Source organism: Nymphalis io, chromosome 9 (assembly GCF_905147045.1).
Source record: "Nymphalis io chromosome 9, ilAglIoxx1.1, whole genome shotgun sequence".
Lineage (NCBI taxonomy): Eukaryota > Metazoa > Arthropoda > Insecta > Lepidoptera > Nymphalidae > Nymphalis > Nymphalis io.
The window spans coordinates 4,666,995-4,687,647 of NC_065896.1; the positions used below are offsets into that span (position 1 = coordinate 4,666,995).

General features: G+C 32.1%; 1 protein-coding gene across 1 annotated transcript in view; it reads left to right on the forward strand.

Annotated features, from left to right (window-relative positions):
- Nucleotides 1-20,653, forward strand: part of LOC126770751 (uncharacterized) — a 61,027-nt gene that overhangs the window by 19,059 nt on the left and 21,315 nt on the right. Inside the window, exons 16-36 of the mRNA XM_050490287.1 lie at nt 507-602; nt 1,900-1,988; nt 2,487-2,610; nt 3,279-3,473; nt 3,752-3,811; nt 4,297-4,525; nt 4,604-4,657; nt 5,917-6,068; nt 7,199-7,318; nt 8,905-9,120; nt 9,565-9,639; nt 10,536-10,728; nt 11,642-11,719; nt 12,160-12,293; nt 12,863-13,015; nt 14,142-14,275; nt 14,752-14,869; nt 16,484-16,608; nt 17,277-17,542; nt 17,677-17,741; nt 18,478-18,637. Coding sequence (XP_050346244.1) covers nt 507-602; nt 1,900-1,988; nt 2,487-2,610; nt 3,279-3,473; nt 3,752-3,811; nt 4,297-4,525; nt 4,604-4,657; nt 5,917-6,068; nt 7,199-7,318; nt 8,905-9,120; nt 9,565-9,639; nt 10,536-10,728; nt 11,642-11,719; nt 12,160-12,293; nt 12,863-13,015; nt 14,142-14,275; nt 14,752-14,869; nt 16,484-16,608; nt 17,277-17,542; nt 17,677-17,741; nt 18,478-18,637 — 2,836 coding nt within the window. The remainder of the gene's footprint in view (nt 1-506; nt 603-1,899; nt 1,989-2,486; nt 2,611-3,278; nt 3,474-3,751; nt 3,812-4,296; nt 4,526-4,603; nt 4,658-5,916; nt 6,069-7,198; nt 7,319-8,904; nt 9,121-9,564; nt 9,640-10,535; nt 10,729-11,641; nt 11,720-12,159; nt 12,294-12,862; nt 13,016-14,141; nt 14,276-14,751; nt 14,870-16,483; nt 16,609-17,276; nt 17,543-17,676; nt 17,742-18,477; nt 18,638-20,653) is intronic.

Consider the following 20,653-nt stretch of genomic DNA (forward strand, 5'->3'; position numbering starts at 1 on the left):
TTGCTCTATCCTCAAAACTGTTCTATGACAAAATGTTGACAAATGTTGCATAAGTGGTCCTAAATAATAATTCCGATTTTGATAAAACTTTGGTGAGTTTTACGCTCGCGATAGTTTTTTTGTATACATTATATGTTTTCTGTATTCTTTGTATGTTTGTCCTTTAATATAACTGTTTTATTTTTTATTTTTTTTTGCCCTGTCCCTCTCTATATCCCTACCCTATCTTACGCGAAGCCGGGACGGGTAGAGCAAAATCATCCCATTGATATGGTTTGGTACTTATTCCACAGAGCTGCTCCGCACGATATGAATTATAAAAACAAATTAGACATATAAAAACTCAACCACAATGAAATCCAAAAAAAAAATGTTTTAGTTTTTTTTTATTGCAATCTTGTTATAATATGTTACATTGTTGTAATATGTTACATGAACATTTCGGTTTTCAAATATAAATAAATAATGAAATTATTTCGCATTTGTAATATATCTCTACTTTCTAGGTTATCAAAGACCCTGGTATACGTAATCTGACGTCACAATTCGAAGAGAGTAAGCCACTAGTCGGTAAAATAGACACAAAAACAAACAGGATAACAGTAAGAGTGCCTAACATTATTAATTATTAAATAGGGTTATGAAACACATTCAAATATGTAGCGTTAATAGTGCGATGGTTTTCGGGTCGCCTATTGGTCGACCTCCTAACACCAGCTTTACGCTTAATTGAAGGGTTAAATTTATAGAATTATTAGTTATGTACCAAAACGTATAGTATTATTTTCTTTTTTTTTACATTTATTATTTATATTCACTTTATCGGTTCGGAAACCTATTACAATATATCAACAAAGAGATTACGATACCAAATAATGGTTTGAATGTTATAATAAGTGCTGGATGAATCACATTGAAATAGAACGATTTGAAATATATACCATAAATTTGTCGATTCAAAATCTATATCGATATTTTATTACCTTAGTTGTTTTCAAGAACAACTAAGCAAATATTATATCAATCAAATAGTTTGAACAAATACGAGTAGGTATGTTTTATGAACCTTAGATTAAACATCTCATTAAAACATGGAATAACTTTATTCTTCTACAATTCTTGGTATCCTCACGAATTATTGATATAAAACCTCATTTTCTTTTCGTAGACCTAATATATATTATGGCCTTCTTATTTTTTTATTTTTTAAGGACTAAGAGCCTTTTTTTTTTCTCTGGAAAAACGCGTTTACGCGTTTCCCCCACTTGAAGTCGCCGGCGAGTCCCACATACCCCCCTATGTGGGACTCGCCGGCGCCAAATATGCGCCGGAATACCCACTAAAAAACCAGCGGTACCCACACCGCCTTTTCGAGGGGCGTCACGGGATCGCTTGCGCATACTACCGTGACGCCCCGACGGTTGGCCCGCCTCTGCAGGCCTCCAAATCTTAGGGGGTTCTCAGGGTACAAAGACCCCCTATCCCCGGCAACACTTAGGGCGGGAGGAGAAGATGCGCATAGCGCCGACGCCTTCTCCCCGGTCTTCTTCGGTGAAGCGAGTCAGCGGAGGCCCTCTCCTCACGCTCCCGCTCCGCTGCCTCCTTCTGCGACATGACATTTTCGCAGAAGGAGACCGTCTCCAACCAGCATCTCTCGCTACCAAGCATGGCGTTTATCACACTCGGCAGCGAGAGGTCTTCATCGACTAAGGCCGCCAGGGACAGGCGCTGAGGTCCCCAAGCGGCACACTCCATCAGAGTGTGGCACGCTGTGAAGGACTAAGAGCCTAATGAACACTGATTTAATTTTTTCAATCGAGTTATAATTATAACTATTTGATTATATGTTTAAATAAGACAAATTTTAATGCTGCTAATAAAGATTCGTTTTGATTTTAGCAAGAAATTAAAGAGAGTTTCGTTGTAGTGAGCGGGCGACGACAGAGAGATCAATATATACTGGCTTTTGATAGGCTAGGCGTAATGAGGTATCATTAATATAATAGAAAAAATAGTTGTACATATATTTTCGAAATAAATTAAGAATTTATTGTTTTCACAGAAGCATTATTTTTTTTTAAACCATTGAAACGTTTTCTAATATAAAAAAACAGTCGTTATCCATCTATGTAGATTCTATTTTAACGAATATTTATATATATTTAGTTATTATCATATAGAATAATTTGCAATACAATAAAAAATATGACAAAATATTCGCTCGTATAATATTATTAAATCAAATTACTATTGGACAGCAAGTTAACATGTTAACTTTAAGTAATAGTTCCCTGATAATAAGCCTTCAGAGTTTGTGCCAAATTGGCGAAACTAATGTTTAGTTATCTATATATAGCTATTTTTTTTAATCGAACGCGGTTAACAAGGATAGCAAATTCTTGAGGCCAGTCATTATTTAATTAATATATTATGTACTAAATACAATTCAAATAATAATATATTTTTTAAAGCTATTTTTATTCTAGATACTTAAGATATTTCTTCCTTCCTGGATGTATAACTCCGCATGGATTATTTTTAAAATTCTGGTGCACAGTGAGATTTATAATGGCCATATATTATGTGCTGACCGTGCCCTATAATATTGCTGTGAGCTTTAATATTATATAATGATACTAAAATTTTATATATAATTTATAGGAACCAATTTTAATTAAATATTTAAATTTCAATTTGAAAGAGTATAAATTATTAATTTATATGTAACGTAATTAAGCATTGTTATAAAATTTTAAATATTTCGAAATACATAAGAATAATTATAATTTTTTAACAAAGCATTTCAGTGAAAATATAATTAGGAATATTTTTAACAGACGTTTATGATTTATTCATATATTTTAATTAATGTAAAAATGAAACTTTTTGACCTCACGCTTTTGTTCAATTGAAATTCTACAACAAATTAAATTTTGAGAAGGTTGGAGGCTACTCCAATGCGGATTAGTGGATAGATAAAGTTGCAGATGTACATCTGACTCATACAGGTTACCTAACGGTTTTGTTCGAGCTTTAAACACAAATTAAGCGCATGAAAATTGATTGATGGTCTAAATCCGCAGTCATCGCTTAAGACGTGAAGGGTTCTTAACCACTGGGCCATGTCGGCTCAGTGGATATTCGTGTCTGCCACTATCGGTGACATTATCGGTTTTCTTACTTTGTTTTCCTTCATCGTTATGTACGAGATGAATCATAAACACAAAAGTTAATAATTTAAAAATAAAATATTGAATAATTAAATTATATCGCTACAGACAAAACAGAGTAAAAACATCGGTATTTACAATTGGGCCGATATAATATTATATATTGACATTGTAATAATGGCGTATGTGGCGTACTACGATGACAAATCGTTACTAATAACACATCCATTTTTAACCACTATCAGATATATGAAGCACGCTTTCCTTTTGGATTTCATAAGCGTTTTCCCTTTTGAAGAACTGGTGAGAACTAACATAACTTCTATTATTTGATAATTTAGTTTACTTACCATCTCTTTCACTCACTTCATGAGATGAGATGATGAGAATGAAACAGTGATTTAGTTGGTGAACCATCTTGAGTTCACTTCTCGTTTATAGAATCGGAATTGCAAGTCAACGGGGAAATGCTGGAAGCTTTTTTATTAGCAATCCGTGCGGCCATAATTTGTACATTAGCTACGTGAAACTTACAAATATATAAAACGATTATCTTGTAATAATAATAACTTATTTTCCAGTTTAAAGTTGTAAATGAACATGCTGATACTGATCTCTGCAGGATTAATCGTATTTTATTGGTAATTGAATTCTTAATATGATTAACACAAATACCAGATGCAATCCCTAAAAAGAAACATAGAAACAATAAAGTCACAAATAATGAAACTGGTACAGATCCCTATCTGTACCTCACACAAATAAGTTTTCATAGTATAGTTAAAACGTTTTTGAATTTCAAGTATTACAAATACACATAAAAACAGGAGGGCTATTCTGTAAGAATAAACTCGAAAATTACCGCAGTATACGGTCCTGAAATGAAAGAAAGTGGCATGTGACATTGACCATAATAATCATAACATTTCAAGAATACACATATCAAAATACATAGTATATCACCATAAGTCGTTTGTAAACACTTCAAAAAGACATGCCTTTGTTCTTTCAAACCGAAACACAACTATACAAACTATTGATATTTCACGGTATATAAAACTACTAATTTACAAAAGATGATTATTATATGCAAGTGCAGTTAGTATATAAAAATAACTTGTTGTAGGTATTCCGAATAACTGGAGCCTTTTCGTACTGGGAGAGCGATATTATGCAAGTGAATCAAGCAGTCGTTTTGCTTAAATTCCTCCCGATTGCCCTAGCACTAGTCAACTTCGCAACTGCCTTCATATTTATGAATTCCTGCAAGCCCTTCACAGTACCCACTTCAAGTTTTATTATGACAAATTGTTCAAGAGTTTTGCTGCTTTCTGGAAAGAAGTATAGGCTAAAATGTAAAAAACTTACTTATTGAAATATTCCATTTTGTGAATTTTTGTCGCCTTCTTTTTCATAAAATATAATTTTTTTAGATGCCGTGACAGAATATATTCAGACCTTCTACTGGGTGTTTGAGATATTTGTTGGTAATTAAATTTAAATTTAGAAGTAGTATTAACTTATATTTTATTGGTATATAATGTATATATTTTAAGAATGAACACGCTGAGGTTATAATGGCGTTACGACGCTTCAGTAACTTACCAATTAAAATTTTATTAAAAGGGGGTATGAAGTAAAATTGCTAATCCTTTATAATCCTTTAATATTGCATTGGTAAATAAAGTTCAAATTTAATGAAATAATTTTTGTATACCTACATTATATTTTATATAATATTTTCTTTGCGCGAAAACCACATCTCCTGTTGACATGTGACATACTTCAAACTTTTATTTGAATATTAAATCGGTATTGCTGTGTGAAGCCATTACTGATGCTTTGTGAAGCCATTAGCTTAGAAACATAATTAAAAACTATTACAAACAAAAGAGATAAAAAAATTATGAGCACTTCATACATTGAAAATGATACAATTACGATACTTGTTTTTAAAAGTAAGTACTTTGAAACACGGGTGGCTATCCTGTGTCCGCGATACGATATGAGTTTTGTAATTACCATAATTCCATTATGTAACTTTTCTGAGAGCATCTCCATTTCGCTCGTAAATAAAATATATGTCATATAATAAAATCAGAATAATTCTGTGCAATAAAATATCAAAATGTAGACTTCTGAAATTTGAGAAACACGATATGACTTGGATTAGGCTTTGGCCGTTTGGACGTACCCAGTCCGTTAGGACGTAGCCATTAATTACTAATTTTTCTACCGCTAAACAGCAATAGCTGGCGTTGTGTTCTGGATCGAGTAAGCCAGTGTAACTACAGGCACAAGGGATATAACATCTTAGTTCTCAAGGTTAGCGGCGCTTTGGCGATATAACGAATGCTTAATATTTCTTACAGCGCCAATATCTATGGGTGATAGTGACCACTTATCGCCAGGTGGCATTTGACAGTCCACCTATCTAATTTAAAAAAAATACATTGTTCTCTTATGTAACTTTGATACACATAGATACTAAATGATGTTTGAAAGTACATACTTATTCTCCAATTGGAATTGGATAGAGATTTGTTTTGAGATGTTAATTATGTAGCTTCTTTTAATGTAATCCTTTATTAACCATAAGTGACAATTCTCGCTCTGGAAATTTGAAGTTTATTAATATTTCTGATGTCTTCTATTTATATCGTTAAATGTAATGTTCGAGTGGATCAAATTCTTTGTAAACAAATATATAATTAAATTCTAACATAATGTATGTCGAATTAATTAGGTTGCGGATGTACTCCAGTAGCCCTTTCTAATAAGTTTGACGTTTGGTTGACAATGGCTTTGCAAATAGTTGGTTTGATGTACTTCGCGTGCATGTACGGCTACATCGCATCAACACGTTCCGCAGCCTCACACGCTTTACTTTCTCATACAGTAAGATTTACTTTTATTATCATCTTAATAGACATTCGGTTTTGGCGATTTAAATTTTCGTTTTGAATTATAAGTAAGAGGCATAAACCTCTAACGTTAAAAACGTAATTTAATGTAGACATTGATACTAAACATTTGTGATAGCCGACTTTTGATGGCTTAAAAAACGACCCTATAATCGATGAGAATACAACTAGGTTTTAGTTATAATGGCAATGCGATAGTTATACGTCACACAGTATAACGTAAGGTAATTTAAAGCGATAACAATAGAGTGCAACTAACGAAGAAAAAACAGGACACGCTGATTTGAGGCAGAAAGATCGGTGCTTACTAAAGATTGATTCAAAATAATGCTGTAAAAACATATTAACAATAATGTGTTCCACTATAAAACAGTGGTAGCGGAAAATTCTCATAGATCTAGCTAGCTTATTAAGAGGTACATAGATAGTTATAAATATTCAAGTTCATACGAAGATGAATGAATATGAAACTAAAAATGTAGAGGAAAATAAGAATATTTAAAAAACGACGAAAACGATGAACGATGAGTTGAATATAATATGACAGCACAGTAAATTTAAAACATTATTAACGTCATAAAAACCTTCTAAGAATATGATACTGCGAATTAATTTCACTCTTTCGAAATGAATTTATTCTAGCTTGATATTTTATTTAGAAAAAAAAATGTACAAAAAAATATGGTTAATAAATTCTACGCAAAGTTTAATAAAAGGCTTTTCATGTAAAAATATTAAAAATTAAGATTTTGGTCCAACTGCTTTAATTAGTTCAGGCTGAAAGCAATTTGTCGGCATGTTCTGAAGTCACTGAGCAAAAATGTATGTCATAACGAAGAAGCATTTACAAGGACTCTTTAAATATATATTAACGTTATAATATTCAACTATGAAGATTAGGGTACGCGGAAAGTGGACGACTAATTAACTCTCACTCGTTGACTCGTGAGATACTCTTTGAGAGATTTTCTTTTTTTCTTCTGATAATAGCAAGCTTAGTATAGTTGTGTTCTAGTTTAAAGGGCGAGTGAGCCAATGTATTACTCATTAGGAAAGGTAAAAAAACAATATTATTTTAAATTAATTCAGTGTACGAACTTTCAGGAAAAAACAAGAGATTTGGTTGATTTTTTGAATCGTCAGAACGTTGATCCAATGTTGACTGTGAAAACTTTGAAATATTTTGAATACGTCTGGAAAAGAACTCACGGCAGCGATCCACAGGTGCGTGAATTTTTCATTACCTTCGTTACTTTGAAATCTTTTAATGAAACTTTTTTAACATTGAATGTGAACAAAAACGCTCGTCCGCTTTGGATGAGAGTTAGATTTCTCTATTTCAAAATTAATCAATGTATTTTACTACAAATTTTAACGCTGTTTTACAGGGTCGTTTTTAATTAAAAATTGTACAGGACGGATTCCCTTTTTTATTTTAAATACGGTCTCGTCATATAGGCAACTGATTGGCATATATAATACCATTTGTGTCGAATATTGCAAATATTCGCCGCTGAGCTTTCACGTACTTAATTTGTTTGTATAATTCATCTCGTGTTTGGCGGTTAAGGAAAATATCGTAAGGAAACCTTACATCTAATGAAAATCGACCAAATGTATATCCGCCAACTCGCATAGGAGCGGCGTGACCCCAAACAATCTTCAAAAGAAGAGAAGCCCTCGGCCCAACAGTGGAACATTTACAGGCTATTATTACTATTACAAGTATCTCATGCTCATGTATCGTAAGATATTTTGCTACGCGGATATCTTAGAGCTTATTCTACTACGCTTCGCAATCGTCGATAACCCACTGGTCGCAGAATTATATCTGACATATGCCTTTCTTCACCATTTAACACGAGATTAGTAATTAAAACATAAATTAAGCATATCGAAATTCAACGGCGTTTGAAATTTATCCAATAGGCAATCTCGTTTTTAAATATTTATAATAAATATTTGGTTTTAAAAAGTTACAATCACCTACTAACCCACATTGTAAAATATGTTATCTTTTTTGTAAACTCGTTTTCTTGAATGATTTAATTACAAAATTGAGAAAAAAAATGACTTGCGGGTGTAGTGAATGTGTAACGGTAACGGTTTTAACAATGCCTTACAGACCTTTCATCCTTTCAATTAACCTTTCATCGAACTATACTTAAACTATAAAGACATAAACTGTTATATAAATATATTTTTTTTATAGAATAGGAAGATGAACGAGCATGTGGGCCACCTGATGCTAAGTGGTCACCAACGCCCATATACATTGGCATTGTAAGAAATGTTAACCATCGCTTACATCACTAATGCGCCACCAACCTTGCGAACTAAGATGTTACGTCCCTTGTGCCTGTAATTATACTGGCTCACTCACCCTTCAAACCAGAACACAATAATACCAGGTACTGCTATTTTGCGGTAGAATATCTGATGAGTGGGTGGTATCTACCCAGACGAGCTTGCACCAAGTTCTACCACCAGTGCTATATAGGTACTTATAAAGTACTAATAAATAAATAAATTGAAAAGAAATAGAGCTATGATATTTTGAATAATTAAAACATTAATTAACTTTTGACTAATTTTTTTTGCGTATAAATTATTATTGAATTATATAGTTAAACTTTCCTTGCTTCATTCATTGGTGAAAATCATATGAAAACCCGATCGGTATTTTTTTACGTTTAACGCGTTGAGACTGTTATATAAACGCAGCGTGGGCAGTTTGTTTTACAATACGTAGTGATACATACATCTTTAACTAGTATAATGAAATTTATAGTCATTTATCATGAGTTTAGAAAATATGCCGTGGTTTAAACTCCGCGTTAATGGAAGACACGCTCGTGTTCATGTACGAGAGGGCGCTGCGCGAAGTTCCTTTGTTCGGGAAAGTCGAGCGCTCCTTTATCAGAGTTATCACGCAGCACTTGCATGAGATGTATTTTCTTAAAGGAGATACTGTGGTACAGTGCAAGGACATGCAGACTAAGATTTACATAATTTATAGAGGAAAGGTATGTAAATAATATATTGGTGGAGGTGACTTATGATAGTAAATAATATATCTAAACTATTATATAAAGCTGAACATACGATTTGAAAAACCGTTTGCGTTATGATTATTACTACTTACATAATATGACATTATGCTATGACACGCGGGGGCGGAGTACTATCGTTTAACGCAAACGAAGCCACATGGAGCCGCTAATATGTATATAAAGGCTATATACTAACTTATTATCAACAGTAACCTTAAACTATTATATTGAAGTTTGGATGGTATAGAAATACACTTTTAAAATGCTGCATGTTCTCTTCATCATTATTCATATTCAAACACATAAATATGATGATTTTTTATAACTTTTATTTACCGTAGTGCTAATAAAAGTATAGTTATCACAAAGATATAAAAATAATATTAACATATTATTACTTTTTAATCCAAAATGCAGGTAGACGTTTTAAGTTCATATAACGAAATGATTACTTGTATGGGTCCTGGTGGAATGTTTGGTAATTTTACGGGTGTAAGTATATTTGATTTCGTTTAATATAATATTTGCGGTCATTTAAGGTAAAGTTTCTTCGTACCGGTAAAATTCATACACAGTTAGTGAAAGGAGAGCCCACCCCCTTTAAAGTATAAATTTCCAAAAAATGATACTAAAAAACAAAAACCTGCTTATGTTATAAATTTCTTTCGAGTTTATTAGTTTTGGTTGGTTAGTTATTATAGTTTGTTATATAACATTGATTGTGTTAATAGTAAATTTACTTTTATAGAGAATGCTTCACTAACTTTACTTTATCATTTAAGTTATTTGTCTCATGTTCCTGTAATTCTGTAACAAAGGTGCAGACTGACATCTGACTCTCAAGACATGCACGGCATGTTTAAATGCGGTCGCACATTGTACCGCACATAAGGCAGGATGATATATCGCCTGTGGATTTGCAAAACTGATTCGTTTTTACCAAAAAACCTATAGATTTTATCAAGTTCATTTTATCAAATAATGAATAAAAATAGAAGAACAGCTATTGTCATGTTAGGCTCTAGGTTGTCATGGCAACAAAAGAGTTGCTGTGAACGTGTTTCCGCGTTTTGGCTCGATAGTAGTTAAGCAGACTCGAATGTCAGCTGACCCTGTCAAGTCCACTTGACTTCGTGCAGTCTCTAATTTATACGCACGCTAATTCACAAAATATTTACTTAAATCGAAGTATAAATATACATCTAGACTTATTCTTAGATCATATTGGACGCAGATTTTAATGATATTTGACATACTCATATAATTCTATGAAATATATTAAAGAGAAATTATTTATTTAAATAAATACCATTTTTTTATTGGCAAAGTCGGTTAAAACTAGAAAGTAACAGCTTACACTACATATATTTTTGCATACGACTTTTCAGCAAACAATTTCAAGTTCCGAAGTTTCAATCTATGCTAGCAGAAACTTAGATTTGTTGGTACTACCATCGCAAACATTCTTTAATTTGGTCAAGTATTATCCAAGAATACAAGAACCGTTGTACAAGGCATTCGAGATATCGAAAGATTACATCCTACCTATATCTATGGATAACATCGACGACGACTCCTCAGGTGAGAAATTGGAAACAAACTTTGTTTGTTCCATCTTGAAATTATTAAAAGTTTTCTGGGACTGCTACGTGCCCTATACAAAGCTGTTTCAATTTACAACTTTAAAATGATTTTTAAAATGTGTATGCTATATTTGAACATGGAACCAAAGTTTAATAGGGTCGTTATTTTTAAAAAATAACATTTTACGACCACAAAACTGTAAAACCACACTTTAACTGATGTCATTGTATATAAGCCACTCAATACCAGCCATAACCGCTTTAATACCATATCAACGCTTTACTTTGAAATTGATTGACTGTCAATATGGCACGTTATATGTATGTATATTATATGTAGTAATATGTAGGTATATATATATTTGTATATATTTTTATATATGTTAAAGATAGTTATGTCACCTGACTTTTTTTGTTTTTGCAGCAATATTTCTCTTCTACCCGTAGGTTGTTTGGTAGACATTGCTTTTCATTAGGAATACCAATTTTGTTGTTACAGGTCTTTAATCTTGAGCATTGTATAATGTTGTTATTCTTTTGTTTTGTGTACAACCAAGTTTTTTTTTACTTCAATTAGTTGATGTGAACTCATATTTATATTTCGGTATCATTAGAAAACGAAAAGACAATTGTATTATTTTCCCCTTTTCATATCCAATAGTACGTACTACAGGGCTTTGTACAAGCTCGTCTGGGAAGGTACCACCCACTAATCAGATATTTACCGCAAAACAGCAGTACTTAGTAGTGTTGTGTTCCGGTTTGCAGGGTTGATTGAACCCGTCAAGCTCCAGGCACAAGAGACACAACATCTTAGGTCCCAAGATTGGTGGCGCATGACGAATAAAAGCAATTGAGAAAATTTTTAGTAGATCTTAAATTTATAATTATACCAAGATTTATTTTTGTAGCCGATTCTGATTTCGATCTGATGTCACAAGATTCTGCAGTTGATTCACGAAGCGGTTCCAGTAAATTTGATACTTCAGGTTATTATTCTAAGCTCTATACTACTTCTGTAAAATAGATAAACATATATTGGGTGGAAATGTTAAGGTTGCTTAGTATATTTTAATTCTAATATTCTTAAAGCTATATGAAAAATATAGTTATATTTAAAATGCACTAAGTTCCAATTAGGTGCAATTTATACCAGGTATCATATAAACGCCAAGTAACTATGCTTTGCATTTTGTGTTAGAGGAGTCTAAAATGAGAGAACCAGTCCCACTCTGTAAATATTCTACTGCTTCGCAAGGGTACCTTCCCTTGTTAAGAAGAACAGAAAGCACGTAAGATAGCACGTAAAGCCGTTGCTAAGAATAGAGAATGCACTTGTGTTTACACACACACTTGTACAACTTGACAATAGTTGCCATCTCCATAATCGGTCAGGAGAATATCATCATCATTATTTTTTTTTAAAAAGGCGGTCAATATTCACTGCCACGTTCTCAATCAACAAGCAACGTGAGCCAGGCAAAGTCATCAGTCAGCGTTATGACGTATCAGAGTTATTTAGATGTTAACAATCTTCTGAAACCGGGGTCCAGAATGTATCAGGTATTCTTTAACTATAATATGGCTTTACTTTCAATAGCTCATACCTAGCTGTGGCGATATTGTAGGTTCCTTTTGACCATTGGAGTATCGTTTTGTTAGACGTAGATTTCAATATTAATAACTTATATAAAAGCCAAATCTACACTGACCGATTGCAATTTTTTAATATGTGCAACGTGCTTGTCAATGTCTGAAATTTTGTCAACAATGTCTACAATTCACGTTCAATAATTTAGTGATTTGTGCAATTGAGGTACGCTAGATTTGATAAATTGTTATGCTAATAACTTTGACTTACTCATTTCCTTATTATAAATAGTAGTATAATATAAGTCTTAATGATAATAATATTATTGAAAATAATTCTTTAGTAAGTTGAGATGTAAAATGTGTGTGTAATTTCAAAAGAGACATTGCGCCAGATGTGTTTATTCAAATTATTATTGATTAAAAAAAAAACTTTTTTATTCGCTGTGATTCAAATTTCGAATCAAAATGTTAATGCAACGTTTGTGATCCATGGAGACGCTTATATTTATAGTAAATTATTATCATGTTTTTCGTTCAAGGGCTTCGGTTACTTAACCAGTATAATGGTAACAGCAAATTACGTTCTGACATTGTACGAACTTATAACTTTAAACAACTGCTACATTATATTTTGGTTGCAATCAATTTTCGACATATATTTCTACATCAAAGTTTATTTATCAATGCATCAGGTAAGTTCTGTCTCATTTATAACAAATAATTTTATTACATAGGTGTCTCGTGTGGTTAGGTACTAGGCCTCACCTAAATGCTAGTATTGTTGTTTACCTGTTTGATAGGTGACTGATCCATTATATAAAATTTTCGATCTCATGGAACATCGAAAGTTAACGGATTAGCTTATATTTTCTAATGGTCTTAAGAGCAACTTTTACTTCATTGTCATTCCACCCATTGGAACGACATTTTGTTCCCATATTTCTCATGCGATGAGCGTGGAATATCCCGACGTATTTGTTCTTGAACTATTATAATCCGGGTGTTTTCAAGATTTAAAACAGCAATACTTGATATTGTTGTGTTCCGGATTAAAGGGTGAGTGAGCCAGTGTAATTACAGGCACAAGGGACATAAAATCTTAGTTCCCAAGGTTGGTGGCGCATTGGCTATAAGCGATGGTTGAGATGGTCCTGTGGTAAGAACGCGTGAATCTTAACCGATGATCGTGGGTTCAAACCCGGGCAAGCATCACTGAATTTTCATGTTCTTAATTTGTGATTATAATTCATCTCGTGCTTTACGGTGAAGGAAAACATCGTGAGGAAACCTTCATGTGTCTAATTTCACTGAAATTCTGCCACATGTGAATTCTACCAACCCGCATTGGAGCAGCGTGGTGGAATAAGCTCCAAACCTTCTCCTCAAAAAGAGGAGAGGAGGCCTTTAGCCCAGCAGTGGGACATTCACAGGCTGTTACGGATGGTTGACATTTCTTACAATGCCAATGTCTTCCTATTCTATAAAAAAAAGGGTGAATATGTAAAAAAAATGGCAAAATAATGGTCAAACCATTAATTAACAATGAAAAATTGTATTTCGTTCTTTCACAATGTTTTCTTCTTTCGAATGTTAGCTCACTTTTTATAGAAAGAGAGACATCAAGCTTGTTTATATATGTATATATCCGTTATACAATGTTTACTAAATTTAATTAGCGCGAAGTGAATTTTATTGATAAAATTACTTGCAAACCCCTTAAGAAATATGCATATAACAAAACCATTCTGTAGCATTATTTATTAATTCAGATTTCTATCTATATATGATAATGATTATATTCATTTGTCACCTTAACAGGGTTATCTCAACCGACACGGTGATCTAATAATCGATGCAACGAAATGTCGCGCCCGGTATTACAGACACAAGTTGTGGGTTTGGTCAGATGTATTTACTAATTTACCACTTGAACTATTTGGTTTCTGCTTCTCGTGAGTAGACGTTATATATATACTACATATAACTGAAGGTTACGTACACTAAATATATCGTGAGAACTAACTGTTGATCCATAAGATAGCGTGTACGGCTGATCCATAAGTCTTAGGCTTAAACCTAGAATGGAACCAATACAAAAGTCTTTGGGTTTTTTTGTCAAAAAATACTCAGTAGCAGCCCGGAGTTCGGAAGTTGTTTAAGCACTCGTGCCTTGGAAAGTATGCTACGCCATTGGTATTTTCTCTAGACTCTCTCCGCTCGTGTCATCTAATAATGAAATTAAGAGAGTGAGGGATTAGAAAGTACACATGTTGTTCGCATACTTTGCTCTTTATTACAGAAACCGATATAATTTCATGAAATGGATCTAACGGTTTTAATTAATAGATAAAAAATAAAATTGAAGCATTCATAATTGCACCTAGACTTACTTTTGTTAAAATTCTTTTATTTTTATTAAATATTTCAGTATTCCTATTACTGCTATGCATTATTTGAGGATAAATAAATTGTTTAGACTAAAGTATCTGGTCGAGTTTTATCGGAAAACTTCAGCTGAACTTACAAATAATCTCACTACATTGCAGGTATTTTATCGATATTGTAAACTAGATATTTACAGTTATCTATATTAATTAGAAAAAGAATATTTTCACATTATATGATGTCACATTCATCTATTTTTTTGTTCACCTCTTGCCAATAACAAGATATTAATTACACAGTATACATACAATTTTTACTTTCTTATAAACAATATGTATATAATTATATAACATTTTATTTAAAAATATGAGGTATTCAACCTCTGTATTTGATATATAAACCAAATTGAAAACAGTACATATCATGATGATTAATCAAAGTAATAACGGTAAATGTCTCACTGCTGGGCACAGGACCTCGTTTTATCTCAATGAAAAGGTTTGAATCATATTCCATGACGTTACTCCATTGACGATTAATGGCTACGGATTGGTTATAACTGTGAAGTGTTGAATATACAAGTGAAAAATTTGATAACTTCAAGATGATTTCTTTTATCTCCAAGGACGAGATAAATTGTACACGCTAATCAAGCACATGAAAATTAAGAAGTGCTTTGCCCAGATTTGCGGTCCAAATGGATTTTGTGGTAAAGATCCAGGGGTTCTATCCACTGGCCTGACTCAGCTATGACAAAACAAAACAGTAGTGATGATATGATGATATGATATGATGATAGAATAAGCATGTAATGGTAATATTATGAAAATAACTTTAAACATTATTTTCATTATTATTAGATACAATTGTAATCATTTTAAATATCTACTGTATTTGAGTGGGCTTGTGAAATCAAACTTTTTCAAGAGACTTTATCAGTGGGTCATTTACAGGGTAACCTTTTTTGTACAATAATTGTTATCGATATAAATAAAGGCTAAAACAAATGAAGTCGCACAGTCTTTTGTTTCTTTTTCGGTCAGTATGGTTTTATATTTAATTATAATACCAGTATATATTGTTTGATAAATTAAGAGCTTGTATAGGTTAATGTGTAAGCGCTCTTAGAATAGTGCAAATATTTCCGTGGGAGTGGAGGTCAACCGAAACAGCTTTGCGGTTTCTCACAGTGATATACTATAATATTATATATATCTAAGTACGTCGGTTTGATTAGTGGCTTGCTTTTAAGATTGCGCAAACTGAGGTCTTGAGGTCCTACAGAACCTGAAACCCTGAGTTGAGCCAATAAAATGGTTTTACTTTTTTTGTCAATCAATTTTCAGTAGTAGCCTTTGAATATTACACTGCCGTGCCTAGGCAGGTACCTAAAGGTCTTACGCCTTCATTTTTTTCGCTCGTGTCGGATATCGCGTTCCATCAGATTCTCATAATGAAAGAATAGAGAGTGCACTTAAGTGCGCTGAGGCACAAGTCTGTGTATAATATATCTCGTGCAGATGGATATGGAGAATTGCCGCCATGGCTGAAATTGCCTTATGACGTTTTCCTTAATCGCGCGCGAGATAAATTATATGCAGAAATTATCAAATGAGAATCTGCCACATGTGTATTCACCGACCCGTGTTGGGGCTGCGTCGGAGAATATGCTTCAAAACCATTACCTAAAATTCCTTAGTCCAGCAGTGGGATATTTACAAGCTGTTATTTTGCTTTTTTACTAAATAATAAATATTTATGTATATCGTTTGCAGTCTGCAATGACTTTTTTGATAGTAATTTTGCTGTTACACACGTTAACATGCGTCTGGCTACTAACTCTGATTGCTACCGCACCTTTCAATATCATCCGAACACTAAAACTTCATCTGATTGATGAGTAAGTATTTTTATCTATACATAAATAAATAAAATTGAAGTGTTTGTCTGTATTTTCAAAATGTTATTATTACAACCGGGGTTCCTTCAAACGAGGCGTGAAGAGGCATCTTGCGGGCCGGCAAGGCGAAGGCGGCTAGTGCAGAACGTTTTTCCCGTCTGTACTGGCCGTCGTCGCGTTTGGACTCTACTACTACTTACCATCAGGTGGAGTAGAGTCATTTGCCCTCCCGGCGAATATAAAAAAAAATGGCTGTTTTTTTTTAAATTTAATATTGCTATTTACTTACTTATTGGTAGTTATTATCGTAGTACATATTGTTATTGTTGTTAATAAAATAAAAAAAAATATTCGAAAACTAAAAAAACCATTTTTTATCTGTCTATTTGTCTAGAATAATCTTCAAAGGGGTTAAATTTACATATTTAAATAATTCTTAGTCTTTATTCGTACATTTTAAGTGTTTACGTGTATATATTTTTACCGCTGATTTATAAGCTAAGCAAAATAAAATAATTACTACCTATTAGAATGTAATAATCACATGTATTCGCCATATTAACAATTTACTTAAATTAATATAACACAAATATATTTTTTTATATATAAAAGTAAATATTTCTTATTCCTTTTGACTATGCTCACTATTTCATAAAATGCTATTATAGCGATACTCCACGACGCCAATGGGACTACACGACTTCTTTGTACGTAATTGTTGCGGAGCTTACTTCTACAGGAGGCGATGAATTTATAGTAGAAGATATATTTTCTATGATAATCCTAGTTATATGCCTCATAAGTGGTAAAATGTTGGCAGCAACTGTAATCGCAACTAGCATGCAAGTTGCGTATTCCACTAAATATGCCTTAAACAGTTATGAGAAATCAACGAAAGAACTAATCGATGTCCTGAAAAACCAGGGATTGTCAAGTATGTATAACTCATTTAAAGTTTGTAATTTTAATAAATCAAGTATATTTATATAACCACTTTTCTCGTAATACAGAATTATTCCAACTTCTACAATTTTAATGTAAATACATAGGATCCTGTTATTCCTATAGGTTACCAATTAAAGAAGTTTTGGAAATATGTCCGACAGCTTTGGGTAACGGAAAGAGGAAGACAGGTAATTATTGTTATTAGTATTATGTCCTTGTTTTGAACGACATTTGACTATTTGAATTTTTGTATATATTGGCACATTCAATTAGATTAGTCAATTCTAATAATATAATAATTGGCAAAATAAATCATTCGGACCTAGTTATAAACGTGGTATAGCTGGTAAATACGCATAATATTAGCTGTATTGTTTTTTTCACTTTTTGTCATCAGTAATTTAACATTTGACAGAAGAAAACAAAGCATTGTGTTTTCAATCGAAATACAACTTTTATTAATAAGAGGGATAAAGTCGTAATCCGATTAACATAGCACGCGGTCAAATATTGCTAATATAATCGTGATGAATGCTCTGATCGGTAATATTTCTATTTAGAAAACAAGGAAATATCCTTATGAAATATCATGAAAATAAGGATATTTACTTATTTTCTAAAGAGCTGTAAACACTTTCAGATTAAATCATATTCTTTATTATTATAATAAAAAGTAGGTAGACTATACGTAGAAAAAGTTTTTAAGTTTATTTGAGGTTATTATTTATATTAAAGTCAAACTACATTCGAAATACGCAAGTTTCACTATCATTTTTCACTATAAGAATTACAAAGAAATATTAACACATAAAAATTCAATTCAATGCAATTATTTGAACCCGTAAGCTTCGTTTAAAAGCAACATGTTTCGTCTATTTGGGCATCGAGTCCTTTTGTGTAATTTGATCAAAACGTATTTCGCAGTTACCAGTGTTGGTAGCGGAAACTCCATACGTGCTTCGTTGCGACCTGATGTCTGCGATGTTCGGCCAACATTTGCGGAGCTGTTACATTTTTGCTGACACTGGCGAACCGTTCCTTCGTCAGCTCACTGTGTTGTTAGATTACTCTATATATTTTCCAGGTAAGAATTTCCTTTATTTGATAAGACTTATTGTATCAATGAAAATAAAATCTATATTTATTTTAAGCCGTACATTATTTTGAGTTGCTAGTGAAATCGTTTTATTTTAATTTTGAATCTAAAATATACAATCAAATCTATTCAATATCCATCTACATATATTACACTTATGAATATAATATATTCCACTACATTTTTATATAAAAACAATGTATATAATGACTATTGCTTAAATACTTTATAATATAACAGCCTGTTAAGCCGACTGCTGGGCTAAGGCCTCTCTCTTTGAGGAGAAGGTTTGGAGCTTCTTCACTTTAGGTTTTTCTCACGATGTTTTCCATGACCATCATCACACAAATTAAGCACATGAAAATTCAGTGGTGCTTGCCGGGTTTGAACGCACGAGAATCGTTTTGAATTCACGAGTTCTAACTACTTTTTTTTCCACGCAGTCCAAACCTTGAGAAAGGTACCCGGCTTCCATGGCACTCCCCATGGGTTCCCTCGTATTTCCCCACATAACTCAGTCCCCCAACTGGGCTTTGGGGATACGAGTTCTAATCACTGGGCCAACTCGCCTCATACTTACTATTATATAAATACATTAATTATATTTAAGTATATGAATAAATTGATGGTGTATACTGTATATATATACATACATATATTATCTGCTATCAAAATACGAATAGATTAATCAAAATCAAAAAATAAATAATACGTACTTTTATAAAAAAAAACATGATTTAAAAAAATATTACTTTAATCACTTTAATTAAAATTTAATGAAATCTCTATGGAATTAATCTGTTTATGAATCAGTATTAATAACAGTCCGAGTACTTAATGATGACATCAAAAATTTAAATTTAGAACGCAATTTATATTTTAACCTATAGTTCGGTATATTATTTATTATCCATGTATACTCTGTATAAAATTAATTACAACATCATAAATTTAATTTTATAATTGTATTTATATTTTATTTACAACCTTTGTAGGCGATATTGTAATCATATTATTTTTTATCTCGAACAAAAGATTTAATAAGAAGGTCTTATATTAAATAATCAGATTAATTACAATATATTCATAAATGATATTGCCAAAAAGTTCTATAATAGATAATACATAAACAGAAACAACACAAACAAAATGCGTGCGAAATTAATAAGAAGTTGGCGCGATGAAGTTGATAAATAGAACAAAATTAGTTAGTTAATTGAGTCATACATCACTGTGAAGAGACTCTTGATATAAACTATGTATAATTATGGTGTAAATCGTGATATGAAAAAATATATTTAATCGGCAAGAAACAAACATTTCTACGTTTTTTTAATCAATATACTACCTATTCATCTCGGCTTCGCACGGATATTATAACAACATAGATCGTTTATAGAAAGACAAAAACACAAAGAATAAAATCTTGTTTTTTGGGCTAGGAACCCTCTTGGTACACTAAATTTTCATCACAATCAGATAAATACTTTATGAACGCATAGAGGACAAACATATAAAACTTAATTTTTATTTTTATTTAATACATAGATAATATAAACATACATAATACTTTAGAATATGTATTTTTTATATATAATTTAAGTTTATTACTAGAAAATATTTTAGAATTTTACTTATTTTTAAATTTTACTTTAGGATCGTAGTTTTAATTATTATAGCTGAGCTACTTTTTATAAATATTTTTTATTTTATTTTTCAAAATAATCATATCTCCTCGATTTTTTAGTTTACCACGCTGCTATAATGTGGTTTGATGGCTTGGGCCACTAAGTAAAAACTAATAGATACATATGTATCAACATAAAATGTATTTTATCAACAAATTAAGCACATGGAAAATAAATAGTGTTAACCTGGACTTAAGTTTGGTTTTCATGTAAACTTATTTAATAAAAATCGAAACAAATATCCTTTATAAATTTACAAGGAAAACGGTAAATTCTCTATGGGTACTCTCTGTTTTTGCTCTCTCTGTTCTCTGTT